Below are 27,152 nucleotides of genomic sequence, written 5' to 3'. Positions count from 1 at the left end.
AGTTTCCACCAGGCAACTAGTAACCTTGTTACCTATCTGCATCACCAGTATCTAGACTAAAGTTTTACCTACAGAGGTAAAAATAGTAATGGGGGGGGGCGGGGAATCCCATTGTCTAAAATCTACTGCAAACTGCATTTTTAATATGGACAAATTTTAAAGTGATATGGAGTGAATAAGAAACACAAATGCGGCCGGCGCCGCGGCTCACTAGGCTAATCCTCCGCCTTGCGGCGCCGGCACACCGGGTTCTAGTCCCGGTCGGGGCACCGATCCTGTCCCGGTTGCCCCTCTTCCAGGCCAGCTCTCTGCTGTGGCCAGGGAGTGCAGTGGAGGATGGCCCAAGTGCTTGGGCCCTGCACCCCATGGGAGACCAGGAGAAGCACCTGGCTCCTGCCATCGGATCAGCGCGGTGCGCCGGCCGCAGCGCGCTACCGCGGCGGCCATTGGAGGGTGAACCAACGGCAAAAGGAAGACCTTTCTCTCTGTCTCTCTCTACTGTCCACTCTGCCTGTCAAAAAAAAAAAAAAAAAAAAAAGAAACACAAATGCAGGGTATGTACGAAGGACCATTTACGTTGTCTTCACACTCACGAATGCTGGATGAAGCCTTCCTCGTGACTTTCTCCATCACTACAGATTACTAACTACGATGGGCAGTAAATCAGGATTTTAGCTGACTGAGGGGACACAGGTCTTACAGACCCGTAAATTCCTGCAGCAGGACAAACCAGATCATCACTGCAAAGTCAGCTTGCCACACAGCCCTGCAGCCAGAGGTTCAAATGGAGTCAAGAATTTTACATCAGTCCCAAGATATGAACAGACATTAGTAGAACTGTATAATTTTGAATGTTTCCAAATAAGACTAGAAACAAAATGGAAATGCAGGTCTTAAAAATCCAAGGATAGGCTGGCGCCGCAGCTCAATAGGCTAATCCTCCACCTGCGGCACCGGCACACCGGGTTCTAGTCCCGGTCAGGGCACTGGATTCTGTCCCGGTTGCTCCTCTTCCAGGCCAGCTCTTTGCTATGGCCCGGGAGTGCAGTGGAGGATGGTCCAAGTCCTTGGGCCCTGTACTCGCTTGGGAGACCAGGAGAAGCACCTGGTTCCTGGCTTCAGATCAGTGCGATGCGCCAGCCGCGGCGGCCATTGGAGGGTGAACCAATGGCAAAGGAAGACCTTTCTCTCTGTCTCTCTCTCTCTCTCACTGTTCACTCTGCCTGTCAAAGAAAAAAATAAAAAGAAAAAAGAAAATCTTAAAAAAAAAAAAAAAATCCAAGGATTTTCAGGGTATACAACAATCTCAGATTCCTAGTAAGAGATACACTAAGGGAAAAAAAGCTGAAAAACAAAGTTTTTTAAAGTTTCAATAGTCATACTGCGAAGCAAGGTTTTGTTCTTCTAAAACTGTTGTGTAATGTAAAATAAAGCAAATGGGTAAGCATGTGTGGCCATCAGGGGAGTGAATCAGCAGACGGAAGATCTCTCTCTCTCTCTCTCTCTCTCTCTCTCTCTGGCTCCCTCTATCCCTCTTCCTCTGTAACTCTTTCAAATAAATAAATCTTTTTAAAAAAAATGTATTCTGAAATACAAGATGACATCATACCTGAAATTCGCTTCAGTATAACACTGGAAGGTGAACTCAATATAGGTATAGATGATACAAGAACTGTTATCATTAGTCAGTAAGGGTACATGAAAGAACATTAGAATTTTTAATCTATGCTTGTCTGTTTGAAGTTCCCCATAATGAATTTTTTTCAAACCATAAGTTAACTTTTCTAGTAAAAAATTTTAAAAGAAGTAATCCTATCACCAAAGAGAGTAAGGGTTGAAAGAAACTAAGTCAGTCAAAACATTACATTGGACAATTCTTACCAATTAGAATAAAGCCTCATACCAACATCAATTTAAAAATCATGAAAGTCTCATGAAAAAAACTAGTCAATGAAAGTGCAAAGGGGAGGCTGTCTGTGCTTTGACTTGCATGACATCATTTAGATAAGAAACACCACACCTGCGTGAGAATCCCTCCTTCAGGTTGTTCCAAATAAGTAAACCTAAGAACTAACCAAGAACCGAGGCATGAGGACCATCCAACTTCACACGCCATGAAATAATTCCGAAGAATTCACACAAACATCATAATAAACCCACTGAATGATGGCTAAATTTCTTATGCCTAATTCTTCTGTAAGTCAGAATACAGAAAAAAAGTTACCTTATTGAAGGGAAAGGCAAACATCAAAATCTGCACCTTTTAAACTAAAATTTTTTATAATTCCATAAAGAAACTTCATGATAAAGAACTTTATATCTAATTTGGACATTAAACATAATTTATTTTGCTCAATACCAAAAATAAGAATGCTTACCACCACACCTTTTCACTGACAAAAATTTCTCAAGCCTCTAAGATGCTAAGAAATGGAACTCTTGCGAAATCTGTATCTGGGGTAGGGATAAGGCTACTGCTCCAACCTCTTTAAGCAGAGCAGATTACAAAGATGTGAGCTACCCATCTAAATCCAGGTAATGAGCTGTCCAAAGCAGGCCTCTGTCTCACAGATTTCATGAGTAATTCCTCTTACTTAGCTAATGGCAGGCCCAGGAATTACAATGACTGAAGCAAAAAGGAAATCAGGGAACGTGACTTGATAGTCACACTCTCACTACCTGGCTTAGGTGCTGTGTGAACTCTGACTGAACATGACGGTTCACCAGAGCCCAACTTCTCCTCTATGCCTTGTGACTGAATTAATTCATTAGAATCTTCTTTCTTCACATTTTTTCCTTTCTTCTTCTCCTCACTCTCTAGGCTCTGTTTGAAGTCGTCACTGAGTGTTTTAAGGTCGCACTTTATATCCAATTTATTGATTAATGCAAAGTCACCCGCGACAGCATCCTCCATTGTAGAATCCATGGGCTCATCTGCAAATCATAAGACAGGAAAGTGCATCAGCAAGGAGGTCTGGTGCAGTTAAGATAAACACAGGGATACACGGGGGCTGGAGCTGTGGCCTAGCAGGTAAAGCTGGCATCCCATATGGGCACCGGTTAGAGTCCCAGCTGCTCCACGTCGAGTCCAGCTCCCCACTAATGTGCCTGGGAAAGTAGCAGAGGATGGCCCAAGTGTTTGGGCCCCTGCATCTTTGTGGGAGAATGGCAAGAAGCTACTGGCTGCAGACCAGCCCAGCTCTAGCCATTGCAGTCATTTGGGAGTCGAGTGAACCACAGAAGGAAGATCTTTTTTTTTTAAGATTTACTTATTGGAAATTCAAAGTTACAGAGAGAGGTAGAGACAGAGAAAGAGGGGTCTTCCATCCATTGGCTCACTTCCCAGATGGCTGTAATGACCAGAGCTGATCCAAACCCAGGAGCCAAAAGCTTCTTCTGGATCTCCTATGTGGGTACAGGGGCCTGAAGACTTGGGTCGTCCTCCACTGCTTTCCCAGGCCAAAGCAGAGAGCTGGATCGGAAGTGAAGAAGCCAGGACTCAAACAGCAATGGGATGCCAGTGCTGCAGTCTGGGGCTTTAACCCGCTGTACCACAGCACCAGCCCCAAGATCTCTCTCCTGTCTCTCCCGCTCCCTCTCTCTGTAAATCTTTCAAATAAACAAATCTTAAAAAAAAAAAAAAAAAAAGAAAGAAAAAAAAGGTATATATTGAATGTGGCACAGCCCATTCTGTGTCCACCAAGTCCATTGTCCCATCTCCCAAAGTAAAAGAGATATACTTAAGACCAAGGTACCCTGAGACACAACCTATTGTAAATTAATCTCCTATTCAGACCAGCCCTCCCCTGGGTCCAGCCAGGTAACAGTGTCAACAGGGCGCCTTTCCTAAGGAGGTTCACACCTCCATTGTAATGTCTCTTCCAGTGCCCACGTGAAGAGATAAGCCTGAGTCCCACACATAGCTGGCCAGACCGTAAAGCCCACCCCTTCGTTACTAAGCCTAAAACCTGCTCCTGTCCATTCCAATTTACCTTCAAATGGGTTAGCAAACAGGGTGTAAAGGACTAGCTAACTCGGACAGCACTGCCAAGCAGAGATTTAGAGACAGCTCCCACCTAATTGGACAGGTCCTTTGCAGAGGACCAAAAGGACCAATCTCTTGGGGTGGAGGTGGGGGTGAGATTATTTTAAATGGTCTGCTAGTCTGCTTCCCTACCTGAGGCTCCTCCTGAGACATTAGACTAGAACATGGCTACTGGGTACCTAAGAAAAAAGCACAACTACCTGGTCCACCTGGAAATAAACTATTGGGGGCTCAATCTCACCTCTGGGGAACAGAAACTGGCCCCAAGAGAGAATGCAATCCATGTAGTGGATTCTTATTCCTACAACCTTAAGACAGCTTCAACTAACAGGTTATGGATCCCTAGGGAAAGCGAAATAGCAAAGCTCCTACAGCAGGCTCTATGTCAGGCTCTCAAGAGCAAGTGGGGGGAGGGGGCTGGCACTGTGGCATAGCGGGTTAAAGCCCCAGCCTGCAGCACCCGCATCCCATAGGAGCACCAGTTCAAGTCCCAGCTGCTCCTCTTTCAATCCAGCTCTCTGCTATAGCCTGGGAAAGCAGTAGAAGACGGCCTAACTCCTTGGGCCCCTGCACCTACATGGGAGACCTGAAGAAGCTCCTGGCCCCCGGCTTCAGATCAGCTCAGCTCTGGTCACTGTGGTATTTGAATCAGAGGAACAGAAGACCCCTCTCTCTCTCTCTCTGGCTCTACCTCTCTCTGTAACTCTGTTTTTCGAATAAATAAAATAATTCAAAAAATTAAAAAAAAAAGAAAAAGAAAAGAGCAAGTTGGGGGCCAGCACTGTGGGGTAGCGGATAAAGCCACGGCCTGCAGTGCTGGCATCCCCCTTATGGGTGCCAGTTCAAGTCCCAGCTGATCCACTTCTGATTCAGCTCTCTGTTCATGGCCTGGAAAGCACTATAAGATGACCGAAGTGCTTGGACCCCTGCACCCGCGTGGGAGACCTGGAAAAAGCTCCTGGCTTCAGACTGGCGCAGCTCTGGCTGTTGCAGCCAATTGGGGAGTGAACCAGTGGACAGAAGACCTCTCTCTCTGCCTCTCCTTCCCTCTCTGTGTAACTCTGACTTTCAAATAAATAAATAAATCTTTAACCAAAAAAAAAGAGTAAGTGGGAGTAGAGCCCCCTCCTTTGGAAAAAACACTCAACCTTCATCCAGTGAAAAGCTGCCATGACTAGGACCTCCAAGCTAGGGTTGTAAAATTCAGCCCTTCAAAACAAGCATCTGCTGCCCACGGGTCATCTGTCATATTCTCAAAAACAATTTTTTTGATTAAACTAGACAGGTACAAAACCACGTTCACCGTTTCTTGAATAAAGCTGGACAAGTCCACGGTCAGAATGAACAAGGCTGGAATATTTGGCCCAGCACCTGGTCATGAAAATCCTGCTGCTGCCCTCCTGTGACCTTACAGCTTCCATACTCCCACTGCTTTGCTCTGGACCATGTATCCCTAATGCTCTCATAATTTTTTTTCTTTTTTTTTTTAAAGATTTATTTATTTATTTATTTGCAAGTCAGAGTTACACAGAGGGAGGAGAGGCGGGGGGCGGGTCTTCCATCCGATGGTTACTCCCCAGTTGGCTGCAACGGCCGGAGCTGCGCCAACCTCGGAAGCCAGGGGCCGGGAGCCTTTCCCGGGTCTTCCACGCAGCTGCAGGGGCCCAAGGCCTCAAGCCATCTTCTACTGCTTTCCCAGGCACAGCAGAGAGCTGGATCAGAAGTGGAGCAGCCGGGTCTCAAACCAGCGTCCATATGGGATGCCGGCGCTTCAGGCCAGGGCGTTAACCCACTGCGCCACAGCACCGCCCTCTAATGCTCTCATAATTTTCTATCTAACAGAGAACAAGCCATCCAGCTCCGGACGATCATGAGACAGGGCTTACAGCCTATCCCTTTGGATGATATGACCAGTCCTCTGGCCCATGCAAGACAATCTTCTGCAGGCCACCTCCAAACACCACAGGACAGACAGTAAGAGAACAATACCCAAGAGCAGCTCCATGCCCGTATGTCAGCTCCAAAGAAAATACGGAAAATGGACCTTCATCCATGTTACCACCATAAAATTATGGGTTACTTTTTTTTTTTTTTTTTTTTTTTTGACAGGCAGAGTGGACAGTGAGAGAGAGAGACAGAGCGAAAGGTCTTCCTTTTGCCGTTGGTTCACCCTCCAATGGCCGCCATGGTGGCGCACTGCGGCCGGCGCACCGCGCTGATCCGATGGCAGGAGCCAGGTGCTTCTCCTGGTCTCCCATGGGGTGCAGGGCCCAAGGACCTGGGCCATCCTCCACTGCACTCCCGGGCCACAGCAGAAAGCTGGCCTGGAAGAGGGGCAACCGGGACAGGATCGGTGAACCGACCGGGACTAGAACCCGGTGTGCCGGCGCCGGAAGGCGGAGGATTAGCCTGTTGAGCCACGGCGCCGGCCTGGGTTACTTTTTTTGAGGGGAGAATGTTAAGGTAGCTAAGTAGACATGAGCCTATGTGTCTATGAGGGGCCAAATAAAAATATGAATTTATGTATGATGGAACAAGGAAGCAAGCCTTGAAGCAAACCAGCATTTAGATGGTAAAGTCTTGCCATTGCTCAATTACCTGGTTGGGGGGTCCCAACCCTCTCCCTGGGGGCAGCTTAGGGTAATATCATCTGCCCTCCACCAAGGAGGCTACTGTGAAATTCTGGTAGGGATTCCACATCCAGAAAGCCCTCTACCCAGCAATATTTCAGAAATGGTATAGGGCAGGAAAAAAAAGGACCCACAGCCAACATCCATAAAAACTCCAATCAGCGCAGACTGAGCTCTCTACTGAGCGGAGACGCCTGCCTGGTCTGTCAGGCAATTATTTCTATTTTTATTTTAAAGTCTTATTTTTTATTTATTTGAAAGTCACAGTTACAGAGAGAGGAGGAGAGACAGAGAAATCTTCCATCCACTGGTTCACTCCCCAAATGGTGGCAGCAGCCTGGGCTGGGCCAGGCCAAAGCCAGGAGCCTGGAGCTTTTTCCAGATCTCCCACAAAGGTGCAGGGACCTAAGCACTTGGGCTATCTTGTGCTGCTTTCCCGGGCAAATCAGCAGGGAAGTTTATCAGAAGTAGAGCAGCTGGGTCTCAAACTGGTGCCCATATGGGATGCTGGCGTTGCAGGCAGAGGCTTAACCTGCTAGGCCACGACGCTGGCCCCTTCATCATTTCTTTTCATTAAACTTTGCTCACATGCTTACTGGTTTAAAAAAAAAAAAGGAGCAGCGCTGTGGCACCCTAGCAGGGGAACCATACCACCAGACAGCAAACTGACCAAGCTACACCAATGGAATATGACACCTTCAGTAATCAATGTGTCTCACTTATTTGGAAATCTATGATCCTGAATTTCCACTGTTTCCCCTTCTCACTGGCTGGATTAGTGACCTTTGCAATAAAAGCCCCACAGTTGTTGAGGGGAGCAGAGCTGTGCATCAGCTTGGAACATCCTCCCTGGACCATTCTGTGAGAAAGGAAACAGACTGCTATCATATACTAGGCATTACGTTCTGGCGTCTGTCACAGCTGTTCAGCTTTTAACCCTAGTTAATTCAATTCCAGACACAAGGAACTCAGATGCCTAGAACACACTGGATAAAGAGCCAATTGTAAAAGCTATGTAAAAAGATAGGCAACAGTCAATTTGCAAACAGGCAGCATCCTATTAACAAAACTGAAAAAGTAAAATATGTCACCAAAGCAAATTAAATGCCACTACTTGTCTTTCAGGAAAGTCCCCAATTCCAATAGGCAGCTTCAGACAACGGAGTTTACTGAAGCTAAGACTTGCTCAACCAGCGAGAACCTGACCTGACTCAGCATTACAAGTGATTCATAAGCCTGTCTGCACGGCACCGAACATCTGCTGCTCCAGATACAGCCCCTTGCTCTTCACTTTGTAAGCACAGCAACACGCCCAAGGCAGATGAGCTGTCAAAGCACTCTGAAGACTAACATTTCAATAAACTCAAGGAAATCACAGTATCTTCACAATCACCCTCAACTGCTTTTCGAACCAGACCCTCCCAGCACATAGGCCCTGTGTCGCTGATGTGGGAGCTGGCAGTAGCAGCAACGGCAGTGCAGGTCGTGGTCACCATCACACAGTGATGGTAGGAACCCCTCCCACCACCTAACTCTGGATGTTCGCAGGTGGGAACCCTCGAAAGAAACATCAAGTTACACAGATGGTGTTTCCACCAGGCTTCATCTCACCCTCACAGTTTCCTCTGGAAATCTCCCCTTTAGCCAGAAATTTCAACATTTTTTTCAAAACCTTCTTGTGAGATTTTGATGGCTGAAACTGTAAAGGTCGGCACCTAAGAAAGAAAAATAAATATTTAAAAAGTGAACTCACACTGTGAAGAAACAGACCCAGCTCTGCACAATGTCTGCCACACAGCAGCCACTCTCACGCCCGAGATTTCTGCTAAGATGGGGTTTAACATAGCTTCTGCTTCCACTCCAAATCTCATTAAAACCACAAACAGGAAATTTTTTAAAAAGAAAAACACGTAAATCACAGGAAAAGGAGGAGGGGGGAAATGTCAGGAGCTGGAACATGTATGTACAACTGGTAACTGACGTGGCAGATCAAAGTGGAATCCCAAGATAACAGTGGGAAAAGCCAAAACTCTGTCCCATGTTCCCCACATTGCCCCTAACAGTCCCAGGGACTGAGATACCCGATACTTCTGGGAATACAAGAATTCCTTGAAAGTCTGTTTTCAAAGGAGTTATGTCCGATCCCTCTCCACTCAGCAGAGATGACTCCCGACACAATCTAGCTTTTAGGGAAAATTAAGAACCAGGGTCTCCTACGATCCCAAGCACAGAGCTGACAACGGGAAGCTGAAATCCAAGTCTGCATGCTGAACGGTTCTGCCCCAACCCAGCTCCACAACAGCAGGAGATTCCGGTTTTCTCTCCAGAGTGTAATCAGACCTAAAAATACTGACAACAGGGACTCCAACAGAACCGCCCCGCCAGATCACTCCAACACGCAGCTGACGCATCCATCTGGGCACACAGGACTTCCAGACGCAGGAAAGCGGAAGTCAATGGACTTGAGGCAGGCCCCTCTCGCTAAGGTGGGCGCCCAACAGACTGGAGAAGTTGGAGGATACAGATATGCAGAAACACGACCTTAAAAATTATATTCGCAGAGAAATTCTCTTCGTAAGCTATCACAGTCATAAAATGGACTTTTCTTCTTTAGGTAACAGCCTAAGAACAAAAACACATCTCAGAAGTAAAAACTGGTAGAAGAAATAAACAAGATTTGGAAGATATAATTAAGTAAATTTCTCAGATTTAGTAAAAAGAAAAAGAAAAGAAAAAACGACCAGTCTAAAGGTTAAAACATTTTCACTGAATTAAAGCATTTTCAGAGGCAGGCGCTGCGGCACAGAGGGTTGAGCCACTGTTTGCCGCTCCATGTAAGAGTGCCAGTTCAAGTCCCAGCTCCTCTGCTCCTGGCTCAGCTTGCTGCTCACGTGCCTGGGAAAGCGGTGGATGAAAGCCCAAGCACCTGGGCCCTGCAACCCATGTGGGAGACCAAGACAGAGTTCCTAGCTCCTGGACTGATACTGGACCAGCCCCAGTTACTGTGGGCATTTGGGAAGTAAACCAGCAGATGGAATATTTCTCTGTAGAGCTCTCCCTTTCTGTCACTCGGCCTTCCCTATAAGTAAATCTTAAAAAAACAAAAAAATATTTCAGACATGTGAGGTCTCAAAAAATCTCTCATGTACTTTTTCTCAGAAAGCCACTAGAGGGGCAGGTGCTGTGGTGTAGCAGGTAAAGCCATCGTCTGCCGTTCCAACATCCCATATGGGCACTGGTTCGAGTCCCGGCTGCTCCTCTTTTGATTCAGCTCTCTGCCATGTCCTGCAAAAGCAGTAAAAGATGGCCCAAGTCCTTGGGCCCCTGCACTGATGTGGGAGACCCAGAAGAAGCTCCTGGCTCCAGGCTTCAAATTGGCACAGTTCCAGCTGCTGCAGCCAACTGGGGAGCGAACCAGTGGATGGAAGATTCCCTCTCCCTCTCCCTGTAACTCTTTAAAATAAAGTAAATCTTAAAAAAAAAAAAGGCTACTAGAAGATGTACTTCACTGACACAAGAGAAAGAATAATAAGGAAGGATGCTCAGGATACAGTGGATGAGATCTGACTCGAGACCAGAGAACCCCAAGACTGTGGACAAGACAGATCCCGGGTGACAGTGGTGCAGCAGGTAGGGAGGCCAGCCAGTTCAGAGGAGAGCAGGTCAGACAGTCTTGGAGAATTGTGGAAGACAATCAAAGCGACAGAGTATTTGATGCACCTAACCATCTTGTACCAAAGGAAACTTACACAACTGGGAAAGTGTTTCAGAATAAACTTGTAATTTGTACACAGAAGATGACACCAAAAGACAATTAATATTGCTAGGGAAAGCAAAAATGTGCAAAGGAAAGGAAAATAAACCACAGTACTCCACATGGCACGGCTATGAGAATGCATCCATCCAAAAACAGCAAGCTGGGAGTGAGCTCAAAAGGGGGCTGAATGCCGCAGAACAGGAGGGGAAAAAAAAAGAAGAAATCAAGTACAGCAATTATATGTTACTTACAGACTGGGAGATGAAAAACCAGCAGAAACAATCAAAAGATTTGAGGGTGACTGCCAGTGGGGAACGGGGTAGGAAGGGGGATGGGGGGACTCCTATCTTCCAGAACGAGCTTCCTGCAACTATCAGACATTTTAAAGTATGAGCATTTACAATTTAATTTAAAAAAAAAAAGACTGAACAGCAAAGTTAGTCTCCATTTACACTCATATCAGGCAGCCCCTCTTTTCTTTCACATAAAGTTATCAAGGTAACTGCTGTAGTAAGCAAGTAAATTTAAAAGAATACAAGAAAGTAACTCAGAAAGACTAAAATATATAAATAAGTTGCGTAAAGAGTAACAATTCAGGAAACGTGTGGCTCCGCATGAAATGCAAAACCCACAGTTTACAATCACTCTGTTTTGTAATATTAACTCTCTTCATGAAGACTCTACCCAGAATAGTGCTTTACATAAATGGCACTCAACATATTTTAGGTGCTTTTTCTTAGAAAAACTGAAATCGGACTGTTCTAATTATAAAGATTCTCAGGGTTCAGGCTGACGAGGGCTTCCCCAGGTGCACAACAGTGAACTCTGAAGACACTGTCTCCTGCTGAGGAGGTCAGCCTTCCTGCAAGGGGATGGCCGAGGCACTCTTCCTGCATGAAGTGAGACTGCAGGCCAGCCACAGGCCCAAGATGGCTCCTTATCTGCCAAGCCCACGTCCAGTTACCTAAAGAGAAAAGGCTGTTAGGAATCCGTGGACTTTCAGTAAACATGCAAAACATTACTTTTTTGTAGTCTATATGTCTTAAAAAAAAAAAAAAAAATGAACAGGGGTGGGTTTTGTAGAACAGAGGGTTAAGCAGCTACTTGGGACACCTGCACCCCAATTAGGAGGGTATGGGGTCCAGTCCCACCTCTGATTCCAATCCAGCATCCTGCTAATGCACACCCTGGGAGACAGCAGATGCTGGCCCCAAAGTACTTGGGTCCCTGCCACCCTCGTGGGAAATCAAGATGGAGTTCTTGGCTCCTGGCTTCCACAAGCATTGGGGAGTGAAGCTGGGGATGGTGCATCTTTCTGTCTCCCTCCTCCCTCTCCCTCACTCTACTTTTCAAATAATAAATAAATAAACTCAGAGGGGAAACTATTACTATAGCAGTAATCAAGTTCTCAGAAGCGGTCTGCAGCTCAAAAGCAACTAAGGGAGACACCAGCAGGGCCAACAAAGCCGTGAACACAATCGTGTACACTTTTTCAGCCACATACATACATCAAATCAGAAGAAAAGACATACTGCAAAATGTTAATGCACTCCCCCCATCTTCTGCCAACAAAAAAAAATTAAAATGAAGATGATGTTTATAATCAGAAAAGGAGGAAAAAATCCTATGTTAAGGTAGAGTAATGGGCACATAGAAAGTCTAAAAGATTATAAAAAAATCAAGCAAACGCTTTGTCAAATTATAGACTTTCTGGGTTAAACTTTCCACGTGTGAAAATCTGACTTCGTGGCAGGACTGAGCGCTGCTTGAAGACCAGACTGTGCCAAGTCCCCAGCTAAATGCTGTCGCAGATTCTGAAAGTACTTTGAATATCTATCAGTATTGCACAGCATCTACTCACTGAATTGCGAAATAAATTTTTTTCACATATTTGTATCAGAATCAGTATTAAAAGCTACTGATTTGTACATGAATATAATACCAACATGCAGAAATGACAACTCAATTCTTTTTCCTTAAAGAATGCCTAACTTAAGTTTAACGTTCTTTAAAAGGCTTAAGAATCCACTAACACACGTCTGAACACTCTTGGTGCTATAGATCCTCTTCCTGGCTCTAAAATTCTTACCTTATTGTGTACTGAGGACAGCATGTCTGATGCATGACAGGTTTGTACACGTATTTCCCACTCCTAAAGTTATAAAAATAGTTGGTTAATTTCTTACATTTTTCACATGTACCAAAATAAATTAGAACAGTAATATTAAGTTAATAAAGGGTTTAAAAAAATAAAAACCAGTAACACAAAAGTGCATTTTGGTTTAATTGTTCTTCCTAATTTAAAGAATCTTGCAAGTCTTTTCTCTCCTAAACCTTTACATGTGAACTCCAGGGTTAATCCTCTGAGCCATGTTCTCATCAGATCTGCAAGCCTTGCGTTCCCTGACCTGCCACTACCCCCGACACGACAAGCTCAGGGACCGACACCTGCTGCTGCCTGGGACATCCGCTTGGGTGCTCCACACACACCAGCACAACGCAGCCATCACCGACCTCTCGGCAGTCTCCGGACTGCAGCTAATGCCACAGCCTTACATCAAGTTCTCAAGCCAGAAACCTGCAAGTCACTTCGACTGCTCTTTGCATTCGCCTCCATATCCATCAGCAAATGCTCCATGTCTTAAAGCCACCTTACATTTGCCCGCCCCTCTCGACTGCCACCCCTCCTCGCTTCACATCTGCACAGTGCAACACCCTCTGGAACTCGCCTCTTAGCTGCCACCTCAACGCTCTCCCAAAGCAAATCCCAACGCATCAATCTCACGTGAAATCCTCCAACAGCTCCCTCTGCCTCCAGGGAAGGACAGTTCATCCAGGCAAACAAAATCTTTCAGCATCTGACCCATGGGCCAGCACTGTGGCATACAGGCTAAACCGCCACCTACAGCACCCACATCACCTATGGGCGCTGGTTCGTGTCCCAGTTGCTCCTCTTCTGACCTAGCTCTCTGCTTATGGCCTGGGAAAGCAATGGAAGATGGCCCGACTGCTTGGGCCACCGAACCCATGTGGGAAACCCGGAAGAAACTACTGGCTCCTAGCTTTGGATCCGCCCAGCTCCAGCTGCTGAGGCAATTTGGGGAATAACTAGCAGACAGAAGAACTTTCTCTCTGTCTCTCCCTTTCTGTCTGTAGCTCTACCTTTCAAATAAATAAAATCTTAAAAAAGAAAAAAATTGGGGGCCAGCATTGTGCCATAGCACATAAAGCCACCATCTGCAATGCCGGCATCCCATAAGAGCACCGGTTCTAGTCCCAGCTGCTCCTCTTCCAATCCAGCTCTCTGCTATGGCCTGGGAAAGCACCCACATGGGAGACCCAGAAGAAGCTCCTGGCTTCAGATCAGCACAGCTCCGGCCACTGCGGCCAATTAGGGAGTGAACTAGTAGATGGAATACCTCTCTCTGCCTCTCCTTCTCTCTGTAACTCTAACTTTCAAATAAATAAATAAATCTTTAAAGAAATCTGACCTACATCTACCTGGCTGAGCATCCTTTTTAAAGAAAATTATGATTTTTCAATCAGTACACTCAATTCTGTCATTTTTTTTTTGACAGGCAGAGTGGACAGTAGAGGGAGACAGAGAGAAAGGTCTTCCTTTTGCCGTTGGTTCACTCTCCAATGGCCGCCGCGGTAGGTGCGCTGCGGCCGGCGTACCGCGCTGTTCCAATGGCAGGAGCCAGGTGCTTATCCTGGTCTCCCATGGGGTGCAGGGCCCAAGCACTTGGGCCATCCTCCACTGCACTCCCTGGCCACAGCAGAGAGCTGGCCTGGAAGAGGGGCAACCGGGACAGGATTGGTGCCCCGACCGGGACTAGAACCCGGTGTGCCGGCACCGCAAGGCAGAGGATTAGCCTGTTAAGCCACGGCGCCGGCCTTCTTTGTCATTTTTTAAGATATCTTTATTTATTTGAAAGCACTACAGAGACAGGGGGATAGAGACAGCAGGAGAAAGAGATCTTCCATCAGCTGCTTCACTCCTCAAATAGCCACATGGCCAGGGCTGGGCCAGGCTGAAGGTAGGAGCCAGGAGCTTCAGCTGGGTCTCCCATATGAGTGTCACACTCACTTGGCCCACCTTCCACTGCTGCTCCCAGGCCATTAGCAGACAGCTACATGGGAAGTGGAGCAGTCAGGACAGAAACCAGTGCCTGTATGGAATGCCAACAATGCAGACTGTGGCTTTACCTGCTACACCACACCAGCCCCTCCTTTATCTTTCAACAATCCTAGCATGGAGTATCTAATGTTGCTTCTGTTACGAAACTTTACCTGGGGCCGGCACTGTGGCGTAGTGGGTAAAGCCGCCGCCTATAGTGCCAGCATTCCATATGGGCACCAATTTGAGACCTGGCTGCTCCACTTCTAATGCAGCTCTCTGCTATGGCCTGGGAAAGCAGAAGATGGCCCAAGTCCTCGGGCCCCTGCACCCAAGTGGGAAGACCTGGAGGAAGTTCTGGCTCTGGATCGGTGCAGCTCCGGCCATTGCGGCCATCTGGAGAGTGAACCAGCAGGTGGAAGATCTCTCTCTTTCTCTCTCTCTCTGCCCCCCCCCCCCCGCACCTCTCTCTCTCTCTCTGCCCCTCTCTCTCTCTCTGCCTCTCTCTCTGCCTCTCCCTCTCTCTGCCTCTCCCTCTCTCTGCCTCTCCTTCTCTCTGCCTCTCCTTCTCTCTGCCTCTCCTTCTCTCTGTGTGCAACTCTGCCTTTCAAATAAATAGGTAAATCTTTAAAAAAAAAAAAAAATTAAAAAGAAAAAAACTTTGGGGCTGGACCCGTGGCTCACTTGGTTAATCCTCCGCCCGTGGCGCTGGCATCCCATATGGGTGCCGCGTTCTAGTCCCAGTTGCCCCTCTTCCAGTCCAGCTCTCTGCTGTGGCCCGAGAAGGCAGTGGAGGATGGCCCAAGTGCTTGGGTCCCTGCACCTGCATGGGAGACCAGGAGGAGGCACCTGGCTCCTGGCTTCGGATTGGCGCAGTCAGCCATGGCGGCCATTTGGGGAGTGAACCAGCAGAAGGAAGACCTTTCTCTCTGTCTGTCTCTCACTGTCTGTTACTCTACCTGTCAAATAAAAAAAAAAAAGAAAAAGAAAAAGAAAAACTTTACCTAAGAGTTACTTTAGGAGCCAGCATTGTGGCTAAGCACATGAAGCTGACCCTGCAACACTGGCATCTCAAACCTAGCTCCCTGTTAATACACTGGGAAAGCAGCGGAAGATGGCCCAAGTACCTGGGTTGCTGTCACCCATGTGGGAGACCCGGATGAAGCGCCTGGCTCCTGACTTCAGCCTGGCTCAGTCCTGGCAGTTGCAGCCATTTGGGTACTCTTCTGCTCTTTCTCTGTAACTGTCTTTCAAATAAATAAATAAATCTTTTGGGACTGTCACTGTGGTGTAAAGGGTAAGGCTACCACCTGCAGTGCTGGCATCCCATATGAACATCGGTTCGTGTCCCGGCTGCTCTGCTTCTGATGCAGCTCTCTGCTATGGCCTAGAAAAGCAGTAGAAGATGGTCCAAGTCCTTGGGCCCCTGCACCCGTGTGGGAGACCCAGAAGAAGTTCCTGGCTGCAGATCAGTGCAGCTCTGGCCGTCGCGGCCAACTGGGAAGTGAGCCAGTGGATGGAAGACACCTCTCTCTGCCTCTGCTTCTGTCTGTGTAACTCAAATAAATAAATCTTAAAAAAAATCTTTTCAAGAGTTAATTTAAAATCATCTCTGTAAAAACCACACCCCAAAACAAAGGCAATGTGTGGAATTTGGAATTCTGATTCAAATAAAACTGTCTAAACAAAAAAAGAAATGTCTTTGAGGCAACCCAAAGATCCGAACAAAACTGGATAATAAGTAACATCAAAGAACTAATTTTCTTAGTTATGATGGGGCATTTTGAATACGTTAAGAAGAAAAGAAAACGCCTTCTCTCTTACAGATTCTCCTATACAGGTATGCCGAGATGAGACCCATAACAGCAGTCTACAGATGAGACCTGCTGCAAAGCACCGTGGGAGCAGAGTGAGGACTGGCAGACTGAGCGACTACTGAAGCCAGGGACACGCGTGTGAGGCTCGGTATAGTACTCTCCACCTCTCTGTATAACTGAAGTTTCCTCACAAATAATTTTTAAAAGAGAACAAAATCACTACACAAAGGACTGTAACAAAAATGCGAAACCTCATTCCAACAACAGAACGTTTCAAAGGCAAGCCGTATCTCGCAAAGAGCCACAGCCCAGCAGAGATGGCAGGCCGCAGTCTGCGGAAACAGCTTTACCTCCGCCAGCCTCGGTCTATGAGATCCTGGTAGTCCCGCGCAGTCAGGGAGTGCGCCCACATGCCTGGAAAACAAGTGCTGTGTCAGTCACAGGACAGACCTCCTTCTTTAGACATATGAATATTTAGGCAAAAATCCTGTAACATTCACCCCGGAAAAAAAGTGAAAATGTTGTACACACTTCATTCTTGTTAACCTGACTTAATAATACACAAGTGAAAAATACAATTTAAAATTCAAATATGTTAAAGTGACTACTTCTTTAAAATTTGAGAGGTGCAGAGAGAGCTCTCAGCTGCTGGTTCACTCCCCAAATGTCTGCAATGGCTGAGGCTAGGTCAAGGCCAAGCCAGCAATGCAACCCAGGTCTCCCACCTGGGCAGCAGAAACCCGACGACCTGAGCCATCACCACTGCCTCCCAGGTCTGCACTGGCAGAAGCTGAGATCAGGAGCCAAAGCTAAGAATCAAAGCAAGGAATCCGAGTGAGGATACAGGCATTTTAACTGCTAGAAACGCCCACTCCCAAAACCAGTTATGTTTACCTGAAGATTAAAGTCAACTGTCAATGGTCTCCATGACATCACAGATTTAGATCCTCACCACAATTGGATGGCATCACACCTCCGAACTTTAATAATATCCCCAATGGTTTTAACAAGGCCCACTCACCCATAAATGCATGTTCTAAAGACTTTGACAATTAAAATTAGAATTAAAAATGACAGGAGAGGCCGGCACTCTGGCATAGCGGGTAAAGCTGCTGCCTGCAGTGCAGGCATCCCGTATGGGCGCCAGTTTGGGACCTGGCTGCTCCACTTCTGATCCAGCTCTCTGCTGTGGCCTGGGAAGGCAGTAAAAGATGGCTCCTGCACCTGCATGGGAGAGCCAGAGGAAGCTCCTGACTCCTGGCTTCGGATCGGCACAGCTCCAGCCATTGCAGCCAATTGGGGAGTGAACCAGCAGATGGAAGACCTCACTCTTTCTCTCTCTGCCTCTGCATCTCTGTAACTCTGCCTTCAAATAAATAAATCTTTTTTTAAAAATGACAGGAATTTGTACAAATGCTCTGCAAAGGAAATGGAAGGAACCTGCATTAGTTTGCAAGCACTGCCACTACCTGGTGTGCTTCTGGGGCGCTTCCTCTCGGAACTGCAATCACGTCCAGTATGCTGTTCGTTTTCTCTACTTAACCCCACCTGTAAGCGTTCTTCTACTTAGCCCATCTGGGTAACTGTCCCTTCAACTGAAGGATGTTTGTCTACTCAGATGCACGCTCACAGGAAGTGCCTAACACGTTTTTTATTTCAGATTTATTTTTGAAGTTGACGGTGCTGTGGCATAGTGGGTAAAGCCGCCACCTGTAATGCCAGCACCCCACATTGGCACAAGTTTGAGTTCTGGCTGCTCCACTTCTGATCCAGCTCTCTGCTAATGCGCCTGGGAAAGCAGTAAAAGATGGACCAAGTGCTTGGGCCTCTGCACTGCATGTTAGACCCAAGGAAGCTTCTGGCTCCTGGCTTCGGTTTGGCCCAGTTCCAGCCCTTGCGGCCATTTGGGGAGTGAACCAGCAGGTGGATGATCTCTCTCTCTGCCTCTGCCTCTCTGACTTTGCCTTTCAAATAAATTAATTTAAAAATATTTATTTTGGGGGTCGGTGCTGTAGCCCAGAGGGTTAAAGCCCCACCTGCAGCGCCTGCATCCCATATGGGCACCAGCTGGTATTCCCCGCTGCTCCACTTCCAATCCCGCTCCCTGCTAATGGCCTGGGAAGGCAGCGCTGGATGACCCGAGTCCTTGGGACCCCTGCACCCACGCGGGAGACCAGGAAGGAGCCTCGGGCTCCTGGCTTGGTCCTGGCCCGGCCCTGCCTGTCGGGACCATCTGGGGAGTGGGCCAGCGGATGGAAGCCCGGTCACTCTGCCTTTCACATAAACAAACTCTCAAGAGACAGGAGAAAGTTTACAAGAACAATAGGTCTCACCCTTACACCCGCATGACACAGCAGGAAATTAACGCGAAACATAAACTCTCCCGCAAAGAACACGGACCCGTGGGCTGGCCCTGCTTTGGGAACCAGGACAAACGGCGCAGGGCAGACGTGCGCCCGGGCTGCAGCCCAGGGTCACGGAGGCCCAGCTGTGCGGCCGGCGGTGCCCAGGTGCTCGCGCCGCACCCCCGCGGACCCCGGCCGGCCTTTAACCGCCGCGACCCCAGCCACCAGGGCGCTCCCGAGGAACCAGCGACAGTCACACGCGAGCGCAACGCCGGGCGCCCCGGGCCCCAGGGCTCGCCCGGGTCTCCGGGGTCCCCCGGCCGCCCACGCCCGCCGGCCCGGCGCGCTCACCATTGGAGCGACTGCCCGACTCGTTCTTGCAATAGCCGCAGCGGTAGAAGTCCTCGCCCTCGAAGTACTCCACGACGCTGGGCGACACCGCGGCCCAGGCGGCCATGGCCCCGGCCCCGCACACGCCCGGCAGCCGGGCTCGCCGCCGGCCCACAATGCAGCGCGCCAGCCCGCAGGCCCCAGGCTCGCGCGAAGCCGCTCGCGCCATCTTGGCCGAGGGCAGCCTCCCGCTATTTCCGTTTCTTCTCCGTGAGGGGCCGTCGCCGTCCGTGAGGGTGAGACGGAGCGGGGGAGCGGGGAGGGGACCGGGCCCGGCACGGGCGCCTTGGCCGGGGCGCGGGCGCGGCGTCTGCTCGCCCTTCGGGCCGGGCCGGCCGGGGACGCGGCGGACGCCCGCGGGCCCGGGCGCCGGACGCCCGCGCCGCCGGGGACACTCACCGCAGGACATCTTGCCCTCCTCCGAGTCGCAGTAGCCGCAGCGGTAGCCGGCCTTGAGGCCCTTGTACTCCACCACCGAGGCCATGGCCGCCGCGAGGGTCCGCCGGGCCGGCCACGCCTCTCGGCGCCCGGGGCCGACCTGGGCCGAGCGCGGGGGCCGGCGGCGGGGAGGGCGCGCGGCGAGGCCGGCCCGGGGGTCCCCGCCGCCGCGAGCGGGAGCCGGGGTGGGGCCCGCCTGCCCCGGGGCCGGGGGCCGCGGCCCCATGTCGCGGATGGCACCGCCGAGACTCGCAGGCCGTGAGCCGGCCCGGCCCTTTGGTTCGGGTCTCCGCAGACCCCCGTGCGGGTAACCAGGGAGCCGGCACTCGCTGAATGCCGGTGGGTAGCAGGTGCAGCGCAGCCAGCCCGACTGGTGAGGGCTCTGGGCGTGTGTAAAGGAAACAGCTGTCGGAACCATCGCAGCCTTGAGCCGCTGTATGCCCGGTGCCCGAGAGAAGCTGGGAATCCGGGTTGTTTTGGAATGTGAAAATATTTACTGTTAAGATAAATTTTTTCATAATTCTCTGGGTTAAACAAAACATTTATATATAGGCCATGGGTCTCCAATTAGCTGCCACTGTTTTATTTTTTTAAAAGATTTTATTTATTTGAGGGGCCGGCGCCATGGCTCACTTGGTTAATCCTCCACCTGCTGCGCCGGCACCCTGGGTTCTAATCCCGGTCGGGGCGCCGGATTCTGTCCCAGTTGCTCCTCTTCCAGTCCAGCTCTCTGCTGTGGCCCGGGAAGGCAGTGGAGGATGGCCCAGGTGCTTGGGCCCTGTACTCGCTTGGGAGACCAGGAGAAGCACCTGGCTTCTGGCTTCAGATCAGCGCGATGCGCCGGCCGCGGCGGCCATTGGAGGGTGAACCAACGGCAAAGGAAGACCTTTCTCTCTGTCTCTCTCTCTCTCTCTCTCATTGCCACTCTGCCTGTCAAAAAAATAAGTAAACAAAAAATAAATCATTAAAAGTGAAAGAAGAGAGAAAGGCTCAGAAATCTTCCTTCTGCTGGTTTGCTCCCCAGACGGCCACGATGGCCAGAGCTGGGCCAGTCAGGAGCCAGAGGCTTCATCTGGGGCTCCCGCGTGGGTGGCAAGGACTCAAACTGGCCCCTATATAGCATGCAGGTGGCCTCCTGTGGGTGATCCTGTACCTGCCCTGCCCGTGCAGGAGGTTGAGGGGGCATGGCGCACCGTGCCCCCTGGGAGGGACCCCACAACCTGACTGCTGGCAGGCAGCGGGAGCCCCAGGCACTCTCCCCTCCCAGTTAAAGGGCCCTGTAATTGTCAGTCAGGTAAACAGCTCCTGGGTGTGGCCCAGGCCCATTAGGACCACCTGGAAAACTATCTGAGCTGTGTGACCTTCAATGATTGGAGGAGCATAGTGATGCCAATATTGGTTCTATCCTGTAGAATTAGTGTTGCCCCTCCTGCCTGCCCTTTTAAAGGTGTGCATGGTCATCAATAAAGCAGACACATGAGACTCATCTCCGCTGCTTCTTGCTGAAGGACGCCATGGCCCCACCATCCCAGCGGTGCGTGGGTCTCGAGGGTCAAGCCTGCAGCCCCCCTCCTTAACCTTTCCTAATGTGTGCCCAGGTAATGTAAGCCTGGCTATCCTCTTAGTTTTTCTAGTCAGCAGTAAGGGGATTATCTTTTTTGCAATGTGTAAAAAGTGAAATCATGAAACTCAAGAGAAATAGACTTTGGAGTATGTGGGGGAGGGGAGGGAGACACAGCAGGCTGGGATCCATAGGTTCACTTGCAAATACCCAGAGTGGCTTGGGGCTCCCTAGGTCTGAAGCTGGCATCTGGGAACTCTGCCTACTGTGGGTGGCAGGAACCCCCTGAGCCGTCACACTGCCTCCCAGGGCCTGCATTAGCAGAGGCTTGACATTCGTGACCACCGTGTCTGCTGTTGGCTATGCGTCTAGCTAAGTTGAAAACGTCTCTTGGCCTGGTGACTTGACATTGTTAAGTATTGTTTGTGCCACAGACAATGGAAAGGAACCTAAGAGATGGCCAAGCAGCGTGCACAAAGTCCTGGGTGCCCCTAGATTGTGCAGCACTCCAGGGCTTCAGATTGAGGGCTCCTTGCTACATCTCAGCCCCCATGTGCAAGAACAGTCCTCATCCATTTTGTTCTTTCTGGTGGCTTTGACTAACCCATGCCTAACCCCAGCAGGCTCTCTTTGAGTGAAAGTAGGGGCCCATGGAATGAAGCAAAAAGCCGAACGCAGGGCTGACACGGTGTGGCGGGTTAAAACACCGCCTGCGACACCAGCATCCTATGTGGGGGCAGTTCAGAGCCCAGCTGCTCCTCTTCCTATCCAGCTCCCTGCTAATGTGCCTGGGAAAGCAGCAGAGGGGGGCCCATGTCCTTGGGCCCTGCACCCATGTGGGAGACTGGGAAGAAGCTCCTGGATCCTGGATTCAGACTGGCTCAGCTCCAAGTATTGTGGTCATTTGGGGAATGAACCAGCAGATGGAAGAGTCTCTCTCTCTCTCTCTCTCTCTCTCCCCCTGTGTGGTTTAAAAAGGATGTCTGCCTTTCAAATAAATCTTTTAAAAATTAAAAGTGTTATTTAAAAAAAAAAAAAAAAGCAGAATGCCTGCTCTCAGACATGGTGGGGACTGGCAGTGTGGCACAGTAGGTCAAGTATCTGGCTGCAGCACCAGTATCCCATATGGGCACCGGTTCATGTCCTGGCTGCTGCTCTTCCATCCAGCTCTCTGCTGATGGCCCGGAAAAGCAGTGGAAGATGGCCTAAGTGCTTGGGCCCCTGCACCCGCATAGGAGAACCCAGAAGATGCTCCTGGCTTCAGGTCAGCTCAGCTCCTGACATTGCAGCCATCTGGGATATGAACCAGGGGATGGAAGACTTTTCTCTCCGTCTTCAAGGGGCCAAGAGGCTTTTTGCCCTCTCCTCCTCCCTCCCCCACCCCCCAGCCGTCCTCAGTTTCAGTTATCCACAGTCAGCCACAGTCTGAAGACAGTAATCGGATAATTCCAGAAGTAAACAACTCATAAGTTTTGCAGAGCTTGCCATTTTAGAGTGATGAAATCCTGTGCCTTCCCACTTGCATGCGAAGCCTCCCTTTGTCCGCTGTCCTCACTGTGTGATACCCAACCGTTAGTACTCAGTGGCCCTCTGTTACCAGATCAGTTGTGGAGCTGTTACAGAGTTTGTGTTCCTTGACCCTTTCTGTACTGAAGTCTAAGAAGTAATGCTGACAACTTGTGGATATCCAGAGAAGACAAAGTATTTAAGTGAAAAGGTAAACGTTTTTTCATTTAATAAGGAAAGAAAATAAGTCCTCTTTGGAGGTAGCACAATGTTTTGAGAGCAAGAGAAACCACATCCACATAACTACAATATTGTTATAATTGTCCTATTTTATTAATATTTTAACTGAACCTAACTCAAAGTTTTTTTAAAAAGATTTTATTTGAGAGGTACAGTTACACAAAGAAGGAGAGACAGAAAGGTCTTCTATCCGCTGGTTCACTCCCCACATGGCCAGAGCTGGGCCGATCCAGAGCCAGGAGCTTCTTCCAGGTCTCCCACATGGGTGCAGGGGCCCAAGGACTTGGGCCATCCTCTACTGCTTTCACAGGTGCATTAGCAGAGAGCTGGGTCAGAAGTGGAGCAGCCGGGACTCGAGCCGGCACCCATGTGGGATACTGGCACTGCAGGTAGCTGCAGTGCCGGCTTAACCAGCTATGCCACAAAGCCAGCCCCAATTCACTTAACTTTACAACTTCACAAGATAGAAAATGTAGACCTGACAGATTAAATAATTTGTCCAAAGTCACACAACTAGTAAGAGTTATAAAGGAAGGAAAAAAAGATGATACAAGTGAAGGAAATTGAAAAGGGAAAGAGATCAACAAATGCTGCGTTTGGACCTTTATAGGGTGGTTCCTGGATGTCTGTATCTTGCAGGTAAGAGGCCATGTTTTCATCTTCAAGGCCCAGTGGGGTTGAGGGAAGACAGAATTACATTTAGTTTCTTCCTTCCGAAGGAAGACTATGAGATATTAGCCATAGACAGCTGCCTTTGTTTTAAGTTTTCTTACTTGGCAGTAAAATGCTGGTAATTGTACAGTCCATGACATCACCTCTGCAGACACAAGGGTGGAGCTCAGGCAGCACAGGCCTGGTGCTGCTGCTTCTTGACGGGAACGCGTGGACACGTGCCCCTTCCCCGCAAAGAAAGCATTGTGAGTCCCGGGCCCGAGTGCAGAGAAGAGGGGGCTGGAGCAAGGGCCAGGGAGGTGCTCCGGAGCAGCGGGGGTCTCAAGGGCCGGAGTGCTTTCCGCTGCTGGCCGCTCAACTGCCAGGAGGCCTGGAGTGGACTCCTCTCCGCTTCTGTCCGGTTGGCAGACACTAGCTCATGTGGCTCTGAGCATCTACAATGCAGCTAGTGCAACTGGAGGGCTGAGTTACTTCATTTAAATTCATGTGAGTTTTTAAGCTACATCAAGCAGATAAATGCCCCCAAGAATCTAAATGTGTGCATAACATATTCAAACTGCAGGAGTCAAATACAGAGAAAAACTTAGAAGATGGGGAAACAAGGATAAGAATTACAACCGGAGCTGGCGTCACGGCATAGCAGGTTAAGCTGCTGTTGCAATGCTGCCATCCCATATGGGAACTGGTTTGAAACCCAGCTACTCCACTTCCAAACCAAGATGGCCCAAGTCCTTGTGAGAGACCCAGGAGAAGCTCCTGGCTCCTGGCTTCAGCCTGGCCCAGCCTAGCCATTGCAGCCATCTGGGGAATGAACCAGCAGATGGAAGATCGATTTCTCGCTCTCTAAACTCTGCCTTTCAAATAATAAATCTTAAAAAAAAAAAAAATTACACCTGACTGCTCTGCAAAAACCATGGACACTAGAGGAGATAAGAGTAAAATACAAGGGCCGGCGCTGTGGCGTAGCAGGTGAAGCCGCCACCTCCAGTGCCAAGCATTCCATATGGGGGCCAGTTCAAGTCTGGCTGCTCCACTTCTGATCCAGCTCTCTGCCAGGTCTGGGAAAGCAGTGGAAGATGGTCCAAGGCCTTGGGCCCCTGTACCTGCATGGGAAGACCCAGAGGAAGCTCCTGGCTCCTGGCTTCGGATCAGCGCAGCTCCAGCCATTGGGGCCAATTGGAGAGTGAACCAGCAGTTGGAAGACCTCTCTCTCTGCCTCTCCTCTCCTTTCAATTAAAAAAATAAATCTTTTTTAAAAAGCATTAAAATACATAAAGTGCTGAGAGAAAAACATGTTACAAAACTAAAATTCTGTCACCAAAAAAAAATTATTCTTGAAAAATGAACGAGAAAGACTTTCTCAGACAAAATGAAAGGAATTTGTTGCTAGTAGACCTGTTTCACAAGAATGTTAAAGAAATACTCAGAAAGAAGGAAAATAATATAGGTCAGAAATTTGGAGTTGCATAAAAGAGGAAACAAAACTAGAGAAGGAAGGAACAAGTGGAAGTAAAATAATTTTTAAGAAAATCTTAATCTACAACCAGTGTTGTACAGTGGTGAAGCTGCCACCTGTGACTCCAGATCCAACATAAGAGCTCTGGTTCAACTCCCGGCTGCTCTACTTCCTATCCAGCTCCTTGCTAATGTGCCTAAGGCAGCAGAAGATATCCCAAGTGCTTGGAACCCTGGAGCCACGTAGGAGACCCAGATGAGTTCCTGGCTGCTGGCTTCAGCCTGGCCCAGTACCGACCATCATGGCCATTTGGGGAGTGAACCAATGAATGGAAGATATCTCTCTCTCTCTTTCTCTTTTAAAGATTTATTTATTTATTTGAAAGAGTTACACAGAGAGAAGGAGAGGCAGAGAGAGAAAGAGAGCGAGAGGTCTTCCATCTGCCACTAGTTTACTCCCCAGTCGGCCGCAACAACGAGAGCTTCGCTGATCCGAAGCCAGGAGCCAGGAGCTTCCTCTGTGTCTCATGTGGGTGCAGGGGCCCAAGCACTTAGGCCATCTTCTACTGCTTTCCCAGGCCATAACAGAGAGAGAGAGATCGGAAGTGGAGCAGCTGGGCCTCAAACCGGCACCCAAATGCGATGGCGGCCTTCCTCCCCACTTCTCTCTCATTCTGTTTCAAAAAACAAAAAAAGACCACCTTAATTTAATGGGTAACAATTGGTTCAAAATTATAGCAATTTTATTTGGTGATTATAGCTTATAGAAATGAGTGCCAGCAGTGTTTTAAGGACTGGGAATATTCTTCCAAGGCATGAACTATGAAATGGTGTAGTGTCATGTGAAAGAGAACTTGGATTAGTTGTAAATGGTAAATTCAAGGGCAACCTTTTTTTTTTTTTAATTTTAAAATTTAAAAAATTAAATCCTGGAAGGATACCATCTACAAATCATATAAGAAAAAAAATGGTCTGAATATAAATTGGATAGTTGATATGCTAAAACAGGAAGAAAAATGAGGTCATATTAAATGCTTACTAAAACAAGAGAAGGTTGAAAGAGTGGGAGACCAGAAAAAAGAGTAAGACCAAGAAATAGAAAACAGTGACAGTTATGATAGATGTCAATCATCACTTTATACATCAGTGGTCTCGGCATACCAGTTAGAAGACAGAGACTATCAGCATAGATGTTTAAAAAGACCAATTTATACATTATGTACAAGAAACTGACTTCAAATTTAAAAACATTCAAAATAAAGGGATGAAAGATATACCATGCTAACCATAATCAAAGAATCATACAGTAGCTCTAGTAATTTCCGAGTAAATACTTCATAGCAAAACAATTAGGGATAAAGAGTGACATCACACAGTAATAAAGAGGTCAGTTCTCCAAGGAAACAATCTTTCATGTATATACGCCTACAGCAGAGTGGCAACATTTACCAGGCAAAAACTAATAGAACTGCAGGGAGAAATCGATGCATCCAGCATTATAGAGGAGACTGCACTACCTATCAGACATTGTCAAATCCAGCAGGAGGAGGATCAGTAAGAACTCAGTTTACTCTAACAGCACAATCAACCAGCTGGGGCTAACTGACATCTATAGAATTCTTCATCTGACAACAGCAGAGTACATATTCTTCTCAAGATCACACTAATCACCAAAAAAGACCACTTCCTGGGCCATAAAAAAAACACCTTAACAGGCCAGTGCCGCGGCTCACTAGGCTAATCCTCTGTCTGCGGCACCAGCACCCTGGGTTCTAGTCCCGGTTGGGGTGCCGGATTCTGTCCCGGTTGCCCCTCTTCCAGGCCAGCTCTCTGCTGTGGCCCGGGAGGGCAGTGAAGGATGGCCCAAGTGCTTGGGCCCTGCACTCGCATGGGAGACCAGGAGAGGCACCTGGCTCCTGCCTTCAGGTCAGCATGGTGCGCTGGCCGCGGCGGCCATTGGAGGGTGAACCAATGGAAAAGGAAGACCTTTCTCTCTGTCTCTCTCTCTCACTGTCCACTCTGCCTGTCAAAAAAAACCCTTAACAAATATCAAAGAAGCCATAATCTGTTTGCTCTCAGACCACTATACATTTAAACTAGAAATCAATAACAAGCATAGTTGGAAAATTAGGAATTATTGACGTAAATGAAAAACAAAACCACAACTTAAAATTTG

The 27,152-nt window shown here is 48.5% G+C and overlaps 1 protein-coding gene across 7 annotated transcripts in view; it reads right to left on the bottom strand.

Annotated features, from left to right (window-relative positions):
- The window catches only part of ATE1 (arginyltransferase 1), a 239,049-nt gene extending 219,446 nt beyond the window's left edge, over nucleotides 1-19,603 (bottom strand). For 5 of the 7 annotated variants that reach the window (XM_062215035.1, XM_062215031.1, XM_062215036.1 and 2 more), the window contains exons 1-5: nucleotides 19,066-19,204; nucleotides 16,720-16,783; nucleotides 12,522-12,584; nucleotides 8,287-8,390; nucleotides 2,680-2,934 (exon numbers count right to left, since the gene is read on the bottom strand). In XM_062215035.1, coding sequence (XP_062071019.1) covers nucleotides 2,680-2,934; nucleotides 8,287-8,390; nucleotides 12,522-12,584; nucleotides 16,720-16,783; nucleotides 19,066-19,171 — 592 coding nt within the window. In that variant the 5' untranslated portion in view covers nucleotides 19,172-19,204. Of the gene's footprint in view, nucleotides 1-2,679; nucleotides 2,935-8,286; nucleotides 8,391-12,521; nucleotides 12,585-16,719; nucleotides 16,784-19,065; nucleotides 19,205-19,503 lie in introns of those variants that run through there. The other 2 variants (XM_062215033.1, XM_062215034.1) reach the window with 1 other exon arrangement.
- Nucleotides 19,604-27,152: the final 7,549 nt, after the last annotated feature.

Source organism: Lepus europaeus, chromosome 17, assembly GCF_033115175.1.
Source record: "Lepus europaeus isolate LE1 chromosome 17, mLepTim1.pri, whole genome shotgun sequence".
NCBI lineage: Eukaryota > Metazoa > Chordata > Mammalia > Lagomorpha > Leporidae > Lepus > Lepus europaeus.
This window is presented reverse-complemented; position numbering and strand designations above follow the sequence as displayed.